The sequence below is a fragment of the Lepisosteus platostomus genome, chromosome 15 (assembly GCF_059453375.1).
Source record: "Lepisosteus platostomus isolate fLepPlt1 chromosome 15, fLepPlt1.hap1, whole genome shotgun sequence".
Lineage (NCBI taxonomy): Eukaryota > Metazoa > Chordata > Actinopteri > Semionotiformes > Lepisosteidae > Lepisosteus > Lepisosteus platostomus.
In genome coordinates, this window is record NC_142625.1 from 22,292,752 (window position 1) to 22,308,105 (window position 15,354).

General features: G+C 39.7%; 1 protein-coding gene across 1 annotated transcript; it reads right to left on the bottom strand.

Annotated features, from left to right (window-relative positions):
• Positions 1-512: 512 nt before the first annotated feature.
• Positions 513-15,325, bottom strand: ythdf1 (YTH N6-methyladenosine RNA binding protein F1). The gene is made up of 6 exons (XM_088608329.1): positions 15,002-15,325; positions 14,530-14,554; positions 11,725-11,804; positions 5,940-7,490; positions 4,700-4,744; positions 513-3,436 (listed from the first exon to the last, which is right to left on the bottom strand). The coding sequence occupies exons 1-6, from the start codon at positions 15,026-15,028 to the stop codon at positions 3,410-3,412; spliced, it is 1,755 nt and encodes a 584-aa protein (XP_088464455.1). The 5' UTR covers positions 15,029-15,325; the 3' UTR covers positions 513-3,409.
• Between the last annotated feature and the right edge of the window lie 29 nt (positions 15,326-15,354).

Sequence of the window (15,354 nt, forward strand, 5' to 3'; positions counted from 1 at the left end):
CTCCCCACCTCGCAACCTTGACTCTTCTAATTCTGGTCACCTATCTGTCCCTAAGACTGTCTTCAACCTATGGATGACAGGGTTCTCTCGTATTATGCCCCCAAAGCTCTGGAACTCTCTCCCAAAGAATATCAGTCACTTTCTCTAAACTCAAATCCAGACTCAAAACCTTCTTTAGAAGAGCCTTTACTTAACTGGTTCTGTTCTTTACCCCTCTGCTCCTACTGTATTTACTACCACCATCTACTGTCTCCTCTAACTGTATTGTCATCATGTAAAACTTGTGTATTTTTTGTCGTCATTCAGTAAAGTGCTTTGAGAAGCCACCTTTAAAGGCGCAAAATAAAATAAAGTTTATTATCCCTGTTTAGTACTTCCATGTTTTGGAGTCTGACACAGCTGTGATCTGATTTACATGGTACTTTTTGTACAGGATAACCTACATCAAATTACCAACCTTGAAAACAATGGATTTCGAAATGTGAGAAGACAGAGAAAAACAACTAACATGGTTCTTGCTAAATAGATGTTGTTTATTAAGGCTTGTATTCTCCTAAAGGAAAGAGGAAAAACAAAATAATCCAATATTGTTTGGTTTTTATCTTACAGGCAAGATTCAGACATTAACTAAAATGATCTAAATACAAGTCTAAATGACAGTTCATATTTTATTCTTGTAATTGAGGTCCTTTCCTGTAAATAGTTTTAAAAAACGTAATTAGCGGCTTCCTTACATAGCAAATATCTCCTAACAATAAACACGTGCATGTTATTCTGAGTACTAAAGCAACAGGCACCAGCACTGTTTCATGCTTTTACAGTCAGACAAAAGTTAAGCACCTTCCTGCATTAAGTATGCAAAATAACGAGTATCCAGTGCAATCAATTTCAGAATCACATGCTTATATTAAATGGAAATAAAAACTAGACCAACCCAAGGTTTGGTAAGCCTACATCACAAAAATGATAACATGCATCGATGAAACCATTCATTCATGATTTATCCTCAACAGACAGGTTTAATGTTTAACTTTAATTGAAGCACACCTCTGATGATCCCAATAAGTCTCAAACTGTCCAGCAAAGCCACTGCCAAACCATGGAGATTGTGACGAGCATAATTATTCTCAAAACGGCCAAGACTAAAAAGGATGGTACCACAGTTTAGCAATCAAGGGATAAAGTTTGATCACGAAGGCCAAAAGCACACAAAGGCAGCAGCTACCAAACACCAAACAGTTGGTATTTATAGAATTTCTCCAACATCTGTTAACAAGACTTAAAAACGAGCATGTAGTCAAGATCCTGGACACGCATCGTGGAGATCAACTAAGACTAATGGCCGAGAGAATCTACAATAACTTTGGAGAATATGGACTGCAAGCCCGAGAAAACAGTACAACGATACCTCAATAAGCAGGGCACCTGTGGACTTAATCCAAAAGGCAAACTTCATCTAAAAAAACGCACAAAACACAGAACAGGTCAGAATCTACATGGAGAAGCTTGATGGTTTCTTGGCAAACTCACAGTGAATCACTGAGGAAAAACTTGAGACCAAAATTCTTATAAAGATGAAAGGAGAGGTATTATCCTGAAAAGGTCATCATAACCTCTGTAAGGGTAAGAATAGTGTGAACTGTAGCTGATCAGGCATTGGAAAACCTTTACTTGATCAAAGAAATGCAGTACAAATACCATATTGCTAACATTGCACTGACAGTTGCATGCTAATCAATGGCAACTTCAGTTTATTGTACAGCAATGAATTAATTTACACAGATCAGAACACTAAAATGGCTCATGCAATCACCTGACCCTTGTCCCCCCCGAAATGCAATGGTTTCTCCCAATGAGTTGTTTGCCCTTAAAATATGGATGATTTTTGTCTTGTAGGCAATTCCAGCTACTAAAACACACTGTTTAAAGGCAATAATATTCATTTAATTACCATTAAAAGCCTGTGAATAGCTTTTTCCTGTGCCCGATTCATTTTACACTGCAGTTGTTTTACAATATTATGCACACTGTATATAATGTTGCTATTGGTTTTCCTTAAATATTAGAAAGTAATCTTGACCTTTGCAATCATTTTGCATAATTCATGCAGGAGGGCAGACACTTTTCTTTAACTGTAGAAATCCAGTCAGCAGCCACCACTCTTTTATAAATCGTTTCCCCTCATTCAACAACAAAAAAACGTTTTCTCAAGAAATCACACACAGAAACCATATTTTTCTTTTTTCACCATCAGTGTTGACAGTAAATCAGTAACAATAATTTCAGGTTACACACTTGAGGCTTTATCCATCACTATGTGCTCCTACATTAAAGCTTAGCATTTCTGAGGACAAATGAAAAGTTCATTAAACTGAGTTTAAAAAGCTTAAAAGCAAAAGAACTAGATTACGAAATGACAGTATATGTGATTTAAAAAAAAAACATGATTTCACATGTAAATGTTGCAATTCCATCATCACATTCTAATTAAAAAAAATAGCAACGTCTTTTTAAAAAGCTGTAAATGCTACATTTTCAGACTGGATTAAGGTCATGGACAACAGAGCTTCAGATGGAGCAATATGTGCTACAACATTTATAAAAAAAGCAGGAAACTATCATCACTGGATCTCGGATTCTAAGAAACTTTACAAAATGTGGTAGTCTTTCACCCCAAGAACAGAGATCCAGAAGTGCTGCCCCTGAGATTCTTGAATGAGTCCTTTTTCCCCCCCGATAGTGGTATGGTTATCGACAGTAGATTACTCAGTTTTGTTTTAAGCATCTGACATCACTGTCAGTAAACAGTAATTTTAAGGCTCACAAGATAAAAAGAGCATTTATATTTTTAGAACCGATTTAAATTGTTACCACAGTAACAAGTCAAGACATACATACACAGACTTGTATTACATATGAATATAAACTACTGAAAAGTTGTCTCACAGTAAATGTGCATTTAATCTGCTCCCTCCTGTTCTGTTCTTGCAATAACAAATCAAAAACCTCTGCTCAGTTAGGCATGGGCACATCTGGCAATCAGCTCTGACAACACTGCTCTTGGTGAACAAGAAAGAATACTACACTTTGGGTTTTGATCGTACAAGACAGGAACTGACTGGTTTAATTGCTGATGCTCACCCCCAATTAATATTATTAAAAGAGGGTAAAAGAAAATGGTCACCAGTCTGACTAAAGAAAGGTAGAAAACAAAGGCTGTAGCTAGTAATACATAAAACAGCTTATTTTCCCTGCACAAGAAGGTAACATTGGAGCAGAAAGCTTAAGTCTCGATGCTGGCTGGCAGCCTGACATCATCAGAATTAAATAGAAAAGGTGGGCTATTTTTGCCTGTTAAATCAAATATCAGTCTTGGTAAAACCGTTGATCAAGCCATGAATATATTCTTCTACTGTTTACTTCGATTTTGGCGTTCCTACAAAAAAAAACAAAAAAAGAAAAAGGTTAGGAAATGTGGGAGAAAAGGGTCATATATATCATACACTGCTGCAGTATATTATGTTAAACAGGTTCTGGAAATCCAAGTCTAGCAATTTTAATCAAGACTTATTAATGCTCAATGAATCAATACCCAAAGTTGTACAATGGTGCAAAGGCTGTGCTGGTCTATTCTTACCAAAAGACTTGCTACAAAGTTCAGTGAAAAAGACTTAGAAAGGTTCCTCACTGTGGAACACTGCATAATTCTATTCAACTGCTTGCTGTTCAAGCAGGTGGAAATTGCCCCTTTTAGGTGAGGGGCATTGATCTTTGATTTGGCGTTACCAGCAATGTTATGGCAAAGGATTGTCTCCTTTCCATTTTCAAGCCGTCTTCAAACGTCTCCAAAAAAGCAAGCATTACAACAGCTGAATGGAAATTGACTGCAGCACTGTGTTAAACCTCCTCAATGACAAATACAAGAAAATCAACAGAGAACACAGCTTAACTTTAAAGCATACATTTGTCTAAGAAACCTAGTCCAATAGCCAGTTATTTTGTTTTGATGCTAGATTGGCGTTACGTGTAAGAAGACATAAGAAAAACACAAATGTCAAAAACTGGTAGGGCAATTGCTGAGCAAGGGTTTTCTGTAATGTCACCATTCAGGGGCACCAAAACAGTTTACAGCGTCACATCTGGTTTGAGCTTATTTCATTCACATACAATTTCCGTCTCTCATTTTATGCACGCGCCCAGTTTGGAAGAGCCAAATATCTGTACCATGGTTTACAGCGACGACGACTCTCGGACTGCATGGGGAGAATGTGACAAGACCAGCTCCTCTGACGGGCACACCCACCCAGACACTTCTGTCTTGGTGCCAAGTCCACTGCCCCTTAAAGGTGGGTTACCACCAAACAGAGGTGTGGCATGTCCCTCTCTGACAGGCTTGCAGGTGCCCAGGAAGTGGCATGAGTCACCACTGGGCTGAGACAGAGCCTTCTCTGACTAATTCCAGCTATTTATTTTCCATTTTCACGGGGGATTCCGCTCATAGGCAGCTTGTGAGACATCATCCCGGCTCTAACTCACAAATTCATCTGGGCCATCGAGCTCAGCCCACACGAGTGTCTTCACCCCTGGAGCCATTCTCCAGCCCTCCCCCCATATTTCATGCTGGCAGTAATGCGAGCCATTGTATCTGCCTCCCTCACCAACTCTTCCATCAGGCAAATAACAAGAAAGAATACTGTACCTGATCCAGTCTGGATCGGTTCTGGATCAGAGGGGGCTCAAAGTTCTAACAATGGAGAGAAGGAGTAAACATACTCAGTGACTGTGAATAAAACGTTTCAGAAAATCTATTACCAACAGTAAAATGTCCGGACAACAATGTGACATTTATAAAAAGTTGTTTTAAATTGTGTTTTCTAAAGCATATTTGTTTTTGTGATGCACAAAAAAGGTCTATTTTTCATTTGGCTTAGAGTAAATAATGACATTCAAAGATTCAGATGCAAATGGGGTTAGCATTCCATATTGTTAACATTTCCCAAGTGGTTTCTTAAACCCAAACTGACTGATAAATTTTGGAGCATAGCATATTAATCTATGTGCAAAGTTCAGTTACACTGCTTTTCGGCCAGTTCCCTGAAACTGATTTCTCTTTATATGGAAGGGTATTTGCAGGCCATTAAAACAAACACATAAAACAGAAATAAAAATACTAAGGTTAACATAGGTACTAAGCTTAAAACCAGATTACTCAAGGTAAAAGACTACTGCAAAAAGATTAAATTCAACCCAAAAAAACATTTCTACTCAAAATGAGAAGTTGGTATACATTTAATTGATTAAATATATTTACTTACCGCAACTTCTAAGTGTTGGTAAAAGTTAGATGTTTCAAAATTATGGAAAGCATGCATTCATTCATTGTGTAACAATTAAGAATTTCTTTCAAAACTGATAGCTAATTTTAAGATTCCCACAATATAACTTACAGTTTGTGGCTCAGTTTTGAATTTCAGTGAATGTTTCGCTATTATTAAAACACCGCATTTCAAAACAGTAAAGTACCCGACAAAAAATCCCAATGCAAACACTATTAGGTTCTACTGTAAAGCTGTTGTGACATCCCAGTTAAAAAAATAATAATTTCAGTAGAACTTATATTTCATTTCACGAACTGGATGCAAAAGAGACCAACTGATCAAAGGCTTTAAGTGATAAGTCACCTGCTTTAATTCTAAATCACTTGAATATACACAGACTCCCGTTTTCGCTTAAAATTCATTGAAAGCAATGGAGCCCAGAAATCTTTTTCAAAGAAACACTATTATTGTATCTCACAGCATGGAATTTGTAAGTGTAACATTAAAAACAAAAAGACTGGAAAGACTAAAAATTTCAATCGGAAATTCCTATTTGATTTCCTTCCAGCTGCAGCCTCAGATTCCAGTTCAGAAAAGAACGAGCGCGGTAAAGGCGTTTACCTTGCGAACAACCTCCTCCTCTTCCTGTCGCTTTTCATAATGTGAAAAGTCATCAAAGATTGAGGTGGTATGCTTGTAAGTTGCAATAATTTTAAGCACTTGCTTGGCCTTCTCCAGGGGCACCTCCTGCGTGTCTCGAGAGTTAGTCACGGGCTTGTTGTCGTTGTTTTCCAGGCGGATGTGCCTGAGCTGGCTGTTGGGAACGTCTTTGACAAAGAGCCACTTGACGTCGAACTTGCCTTTCCATTTGTCCTGAGACCAGACGCCGGCGCTCGTCCCATAGTCCACGGGGGAACGCATCTCGGCCACGCCGCAGAAGTGTCCGCTGCCGTTGACGCTGAACAGCAGGTAGACGGGTCCCTTGCCGTTCATGGCACGGAAGGCGCTGTCCAGGCGCTTGTTGCCGTGCTCCGTGCTGCACCAGATAGAGTACTTGATGGAACGGTGGATGTCGTCCTCCGAGTAGCTCTTTATGATGAACACCCGCGCGTTTTTGACGTTCCAGTCAAAGTCCTTGGGGTTGTAGCTGTGGGCCGCGCGCAGCTTCTCCAGCACCGGGTGAGATTCTGCCCCAAGGCCCGAGTTGCTCAAGGAGGCACTGCTAGAGGAGGTACTGTCGGTGCTGCTACCCTGGGCGCCATAGCCTGGGTTCCTGTTCCGGGGGGCCACCCAGCGGTTTTGGGGCTGCAGATTCTGGCTGTGATTCTGGTATTGTTGCAGGGGTGCCTGGTGCTGAGGCTGCATAGCAATGGGTTGCATTTGTTGTGCCATCTGCTGGGCAGCTGATTGAGGAGACAGGACCTGCTGCTGCTGTTGCTGCTGAGGCGGGGGAACTTTTGTCACAGGGCCTTTGTTATCCCAAGTGCCGATGTCCATGTTGTGTTTGATGGGCGGCGGGGGTAAGGCTCCGCCTACAATTGGCACCCCAGGCTTGGCCTTTTTTGGTTGTGGCTTGGCCGGTTTGCTGGCAATAGCTGCCCAGGATGTGGGCTTAGGAAGGGGCATGCCAATCGCCGTGCTACCGTTTCCCGTTATCGCACTGCTAATCCCCGTGCTGCTGATGACAGAACCCACCGTTTTGACAGCAGATCCCGTCACATCACCCCCAATCTTGAGTCCCACCATGCCTTGCTCAATACTGTTCATGCCCGGAGCTTTGTTTAAAGTGTCGTTGTGAAAGCCTGTCTGTCCATCCACCAAAGTCCCCCCCAGGGAGCTGGGAGGGTAGCTGTAACTGCCACCATAGGCTGAACTCTGAGTCTGCTGTCCCTGAGAGCCACTGGTTCCCCAGGTTGAAAAAGCTGGGTTTTCAGGAAAAAAGTTAAACCTGTGCTGGTAAATATTACTTCCAAGTCCTCCGGGTTGGCCGAAAACCGTATCGTGCATGAAATGGTGGTCTCCATTGCTCAGCTGTCCATAGGTAGTCAAGTAAGGAATCGGAGGGTCTCCACCTGTAGACCAGGGCGCTTCACTTAGAGGATAGGGAAAACCAATGGAGGGGGCATAATAGCTGGACAAGTATGGATCGGTCATGGACGGATAACTGCTGCTCTGTTTAAAACAAAAATAAAATATAGTGTCAAACAGTTAAGACAGAACAACGCCACATTTGATCAAATCTGATGTGCAACTCAATTTGCAGTCCTTCCATTTCACAGAAGCACTACAGCAGAACTGATACCTTGTTATATTGATCCTACTTAATATCACATAAAACAGAAGCTGGTTGATGTAAAATTCTCAGATGCACTGGAGTGCAAGTTTCTGGTTCCCCATTTCCCACTGAAACATATCTAGCTCTCTTAGGAGAAGGCTAATCTATATGCTTTTAGCACCACCCAAAACATGCTATTTTTCCCACTTTGTACATCAATCAATTTGATCTCTTGCACAGAATAAGAGCACAAGAGAATAACATGCCTCATTAAAATACACAACATACTTAAAAAATAATGAAAGGAAGCCTGGTGTATAATTGCTTTTTTAGAAGCAAATGCAACTAATATTGTAAGAGAATGCCATGTAATTTATTGGCGAACAGGGAACTGGAATAAAGGTTTAGCAAACTGAGAAAAAAATAAAGTTGTGCATGTAGTTTGTACTGTTATTAAATATTTTCATTTTTTTTTTTGTTTAGCCAACAGCGTTTCTCTTTTTACTACGAAGCATTGTAACAGTGCACAACATAAAATTAGAGCTTAAGCAGATTTATATAAACTCAAAACCCTCCTTGGGAATCAGCATCTTAAAATAGACCATAGTTTGGTCTCAAAAACACATACAATAAATAATGAAAATAAATTCATGGTATTGCCCTTCTAAAGACAAAAACCCTTGCTTTACAATAATTATCCTGCTATACCCATCTCACTGCTCAACATAATAGGGCCTTCAGATCAACATATACCGAAGGCATAATACAGGCCTCTTGTTTTCACTTTTAAATATCAGATTAAGAAAACAGTATAAAATAATGTTAATTTTATTTCTTTATCTTTCAACATTGAATGGTTTCTTTATACATCGATTCCTGTATGAGACATACACACAGAACAAATACTTCAATGCTAATGGATGAAAACAGTAAACTACCCATTCCACAAATTTAAAAAGCTCAATCTGGGGCAGAGGGTATTGTGTTACTGTGGATTTGGATTCATAACAATAACATGAGGACCATCATTTTGAGAAATGGCCTTCTCTCTTTTGTCTCCTTCTAAAACACTGAGCTATACACATGCATACAGGACCCAGTACAGAATATAGGATTATAGTCATTGATGCATGCCATAGCTCAATAACTGTAAAGGAAAACATCCACAATAAACAGGCACTCCATCGAAGAATGCCACTCAGTGCTTCTTAGGGATCTTAACTATTACATGCTATTATTTTTTATATAAGGAACTCAAAAGGGGGATATTTTAGATTTTAAAAAAGTCCTCTTAATGTTATTCTAAGAAATACTGCATATATAGTAAATCTTACTCACTGAGGGCATTAAGTGCATCAACAAATCGTCTACAAGTGCTTCTCTATAAAATGTGACCTTGCAGTCCTATCTTATAAATACTTCATTAGATATTATCCAAAAATAATCAATGCTCTGAAGGCTGACCTCTTACTAAATTATCTTCCATGCACTACTTAAGACTAGACTGATATAAAAGGATCCTTCTGTGTTCAGTACTTTACTGTTCTAAATATAATACATGTGCTACAAAATTCTGTGGTGTCCGCTGAAATGTAATTGATTACTTAAGCTCTCAACCAGGTTATGACAAAGACTGGAAGGTCAATTGTTGCTGGTTATGGGATCAGATATATTATTGGTAATTTATTTAAGCTTGATTTATAATTCCTGATTTTGGAAATTTGTTGAAGTTGCTACACTTGTTACTGTGTGCATACTTATGTGCAGGTGCAGAGAGCTTGCAGTGATAAAGGCTTTTGCATCTAAATCATCTATTCCTGAAACAGAACTACTTCTAATTTTTCAGAAGACAACATTTAATTGCGATATCCTTCACTACCTTCTGACAGTGATGAAAAAACAATCAGCGTTTTTACTTCCATAGACCTGTGCAGCACATTCGTTATGTCAAAATGATACCTTTTAATACTCTAAAATGGATTTCATCCAGATATTTGCATCATGCTGAACATTGGAATGTGATGCACTCTAGTGCTGTAACTAGTTTGCATATTTTCCATCACCAAGTCATCTGCTATTTTTATTTACATAGGCCTAATGTATAACTGGCATTTCCTAAATGTACAACATTTGAAATTCACAATTTGATTCTATTGCCAGGAAACACTGGCCCTTCTAATGATAAAGTGCGAGCTAACATTGATGAAATTCAGTCAAAGAAATCACATCACCAGTACATATATAAACTGGCATTTATGTGCAGGAGATTTAGTGGAACAAGGTTAGATTTTCTTGTGTGAGGACTAATCTAGTGCTGGTTCAGGGTAATGGCAGTAAAACCTTTTTGAAGATTAATCTTTTCAGAAGCACACTCTAAAGCATTATTGCTCTTCAAGTAATTTCCCAAATAAAACCTTGAACATTTCCATCTGGGTTACAGTTTGTGAAATGCTGCACTTCAACATTAAATTTTCATCACCGTAAAAGTAATATACCAAAGTAACAAATGACAGCAAAACAACTCATTTATTTATAAAACACCATCTTAGTTATCAATGGTTGTTTATTCCGTTGTAAATTTCTGTTTTTACTCTGTGCTAAGGTGAAGTTATTTTTGTAATCCTCTGCTAATTATCATACAGCCCCTAATAGTGATCGGCTACTTGAACCTGTCAGGGAGACTAAACTGAAAAACACTCTTACCAAAAAAAGTGCAAATTAACAGAACACGTTTGGCTCACAAATTCTCCATAAGGCAAACTTGCCAAAAGCCGCAACACTGCTCCAACAAACTAACAGCTTTAACTTCAAATATACAAGTCAGGTAAAGCACGAGAATGTTCTGGGAGACAGGACATCATGTCTCTGCTGTAATGATTGATGAATAGTGCATATGGTGGGGCACTGACATCATACAGTTCTGGCAAATTGATCACAAATAACAACAGAGGACCATTAGCTATTTAATAAACATTGGTTCAACACCAGCTGGACAAAATAAACAGAAGAACATTTATCTGAATCTTTTCTTGCTGTGTGTAAACAGTATGATGAAGTTACAACAGTAACCTACAGACAGGCCAAAGTCTGCAGATTTTAATTCCTACGCAAAGGAGTTGTTTAAAAAGTCAGTTAACTAAGTCACCAAATTTGTAATCATCAATAGTTTAATACATAGCTTACAGAGAGAACTTCTGCAAGCTCTCAATGCCATATGTTTTTTGACATGGTGTAGGCTCCATATTGCCTCAGAGTCAGAACCAAAAGGAAAAGTGGCATGCTTCTCACTTCACTGCAAACCTGGAGACCGCCAGCAAGAGGCAGGGAACCTTTTCTTTAAATTCAGAATCTCCAAAACACAGGCAATTTACAATAGTTAACTATCTTTCATATCTCGGCTTGCAGCTACAAATCCTTTTCCTGCCCCAGAGGAGAATGAGGAAATGTAGGCAGATACATCTAACCCCCTCACCCATTAACACATCACAGGCCAGTACTGGAGGTTTATTGACAACTGGAGGAGAGGAACAGCACCAGATGCCTGCAAGCACCTGGGAGGTTGCAGGGATCGCTGTATTACGGAGAACAGGCAGAGAGACCTGGCTGACTAATCTAATCCTATCTTCGGCAGATCTCAGTCAACTGCGCATCACTGCTTGGGGAATCCCACTCATTGCTGAGTAGTGACATAACCCAGACAGGAACCCGTGACCACAAGCTCAATCTGTACTCGAGTGAGAGCCTTTTTGCTGACTAAGGCACTTAGAAGGCCCCCAGGAGCCTCTATTTTGCTGAAATAAAAGAATCCTTTTGCAAATGAATGCCCTCAAATGACTAGTAATGGTGACAATCTCAGACTGGGGACATCTGAGCCATAAAGTGTGAACTGTGTTTTGAGGCACTTCATTGGTTGAACCAGAGACTCAACTGATGTCATTTTAACTATGAAGCAATATACCCGTCAAGCACCTATTGATCACAACTGGCAATGCTCAGATTACAATTCAAGCCAAGAGTTTGCCTTATTGTCATTGTATTGTGCTTTCACAAACATAATACAAGCTTTGTATACAGTGTAAATCAACCTGGATAAGGGCTTATCCAAAGCAAATAATTCTAATAAATATTTACCTGGTTAGACTGACCAGTGAGGTAAGGTTCAAAATCATTGTCATGAACAGTGTCCTTTTGATGAAGCGAACCATTTTGCACTGAAACAAAAAACATTGACAAAAAACATATCAATAAAAGTAATGACTTTCTTTCATGAAACAAACCTGAATAGAAACAACAACTGACAAGTTATTATTAAATCCAAAAATAGTATACCCATCACAAGATGTTACCTCTACAATTTGGTACTTCAGCTGCCTTATTCACGTTGTTTGGCATTATAGGAGCATAAGAGTGCACATGCAGCATTTTTAGTTTTCCTCTGCAAAACCTCAGAGCAGCACAAGCAATGTCTGTTTTTTACCTGGAAGTGAATCACACCAACAAACCTGACCCACAGTAAACGTCCTATGGATAATGCAGGTGACCTAGGCTTCCTTTCGATGTTATGGTTTCTGTTTAGTGTTAAGATGATTACACTCAAAGTGCACCGGTTTGGAATGAAAGATGTACAAAATGCTTTGTGAAGATGCAGCATAGTTGATGAAAAGGTATCCTATACATCTAACACGTTTAAGTTAACGCGATACGCTGTACTATCAGTTTTCAGCTTACCAGCAGAGATGTCACTTTTTTGTTATTTTCAGGCAATGAAAAATCAAAAGTGAGCATGACAACCATTTAGAAGAAAATCAAGCTGCTACTGTGCAAAACAGTGCTCATTTAGTTAAACGCTGTACTCTGAAACTGATAAATGGAGATATCACAGTTTTTCTAGCTGGCTTATCCCTGTGGAGTTGAACTGTATGTGTATCTTCTATTTCATCAACACTGACCTGATCTTTTTTAAGCATTTAAATATGACCCAATAGCAATGAAGGCAATGACATACAGATAAGAGGAATGTTAAATGCCCATGTGTTTGCAGTTAGACTTCCTTATCGTGTCCTTAATATGCAGGACATCTTCATTACCATTTAGATTATTCAGTGTGGATCTTGTATGTAATGTAACAGTATTGTGAAGTGCAATTCCTTTAACCACATATACTGGTAAAACTAAAAGACAATATAATATCTGAACACCCTTAAACATCAAAATTTCACTTATCCAGTTGTCCCTTATTTGCAAAGGACACTCATGCAATCTTCTCTCAGGCAAGAGGGCACTGAAAGGTCCACATCTTTCTTAAGTCACCACCAGACATTCTGGATTTCTTATCTCTGTTCTTCAACCACTCATGGAGTTGAACACTATCCATTTTAAGCCTTTCCTATAAGCAGAACCTGACTAACACATTTTGAACTAGAATTAAAATTAATTTAAATTCTAAATCTTAAAAGAGTCAATTTTAAATATATATATATGGACATGTATGTTGATTTATTTGGGGTGGCACAGTAGTACCAGCACAGCTGTACAGGTACAACTCCTGGGATGCTATCCGCATGTTTGTGAGCTCGTATGCTCTCCCCAGGTGTTTGTGTGGTTTTCTACCTGGTGGTCCGGCCCAACACTGGCTGGCGTTTGGGAAAACTGTCCAGGTGTGAGCGTGAGCAAGCTTGTGTTTTTGTGTGCCCTGCGACGGACTGGCGACCCATCCAGAGTGTATTCTGCCTGGTGCCTGTTGCTTGTGATAGTTATAATTATAGCCAGGTGGATTTTATTTCTTTCTTGCTTCAACTCCAGCGGAATGCCAACAATTAAGGAACATTTGTCAGTATCAGATTCTTATCTACCCAAGGTGCGTGTCCTGACGTAGGACTGTGCATAACAAAAAAAAAAAACACTGAGAAGTGCCCATTTTTTTTTCTTATAAAAATATGGTGTGACCAATTGATTTGACCACCTTTACTATTTGTACTGGACAAAACCCCAGTTCTTTGGTGTGCCTTCTTTTGCACTTTTTGTTGCTACTCAAGACTAAGCATAATTACCCCTCGGCCTGTATCAGCAAAACACCTAATTAAACTAGGAAATAAATGAAAAGGCACGGGTACAGCACTTTCGGAACTACAGTTTAAACTAGGTGGATGCTGCACATTGGTGGTGGTGGAGGGGAGTCCCCATTACCTGTAAAGCGCTTTGAGTGGATTGTCCAGAAAAGCGCTATATAAGTGTAACCAATTATTATTACATCAAAGCTAAAACGAGCAGACTGTAGATCTCCCCTCCACAGCTTTCCTGACAATTCAGAGGAGGGGACAAGGTCCTCACATTACCTTACCCAACGCTAACATCCTGCAAAATGCAACGATACCACAAAGGCAATGCAACTGGTCCCCGCAAACGCCATGAACACAGTGTTTGATTTCTCATTAAACTGCTTAAAAACGAGCTCCATCCGAGTCCCTTAACCAGTTTTAACACAATGCGAGGCGATATTAAAAATAACTGTGCTTAATCAGACGCTGAAAGACAAAAACGTAAATGTAGGACTGTAAGTACAGAGCCTCAGAGCGATTACAAAGTGTACAGGAAGTAAAAAAACCTATCAGGTGACCCTTCTGGAAATTTAATACAGTAAACGGAATCTCGCAGGAGTCAAAGGCGTCTGTCAGGCCTTCTCCTGATAACATTTAAAATCACATAAAGAGCACAAATTCATCCGGTGATCAATAGCTTCTGCGAAATCTCCCCCCCACACACAATGAATGTCGTCATCAGGGGCGCAATTTCAAGTTTGTTTTTTTTATCACCTAGGGCTACTTATCGAGTAATAATAAAGCTTAAAAAAAAAGAATTTGTCCTTAGCTGGAAACACGGAGCTCACAAAAACGTAACGCGTTCTTCCACGGTGCGAGAGACCCGCAATTTCCTTACCTTTAGTTTCTTGTCCTTTTGGTCTCTGCGTTTCCATTTAAACGGTAACATGCAAGAAAATAAAACAGAAACAAGTTACACCTCGGTATCCCCCCCACCGAAAGGAAAGTGATCGTGAAAAGGGGCAAGGATGTGCCCGGGAAAGTCAGCAGATCCTGAATATAAAGAGAACACTCCCTTCTAACTTAGTACATTCCCATTGTCAGCCATAGAAGAAAAACATCCACAGGACTGAGTGATAAACGAAACCCGAGCCTTAAAACACGTCAGGCTGCTGCGTTGTAGTTGCAGGGTTACTAACGTATGGCATAACGTATCGCTCTGCCCTGCCTCACAATTTAAAAAAAATGTTTTCGATTATTCCCAAAATGTTTTAGGGGCTCGGAATTTCCTTTCCCTCTAATTCAAAGTAAAGGCCTCAAAAAAAAAAGAGAGAGAGAGGAAATGACCCGGCATATCCAGCCCTGCCTACCTGAGGGTCAATGCTTGTGGCAGACATAATTCATTAAGCAAGCCCCTGGATTGGAGTGGAGCCTTGATCAATGTTTGCTTTTTTTTTTCCTCCTTTGCTGTTAAAAAAAAAAACCCACAACGTTTTCCAAGATCGCGATCCCCAAGTTTCGCCCTGAACCAGTCCACTCGGGCTCACTTTTAGTCCGGCCTAAGGGCTGTCTGGATGTTTTATGCCCGAGCTCCACAGTTCTTTTTCAGTTTAGTTCCTCCGGCTGTTTCAGTCCTGCAAGAAGCCTCCTTCAGTTATCGTGCAGCCCAGATCACTTCCCCACCAATGGCCGCTCCATCCGGGGTCTCAAGAAAGAGGATTGA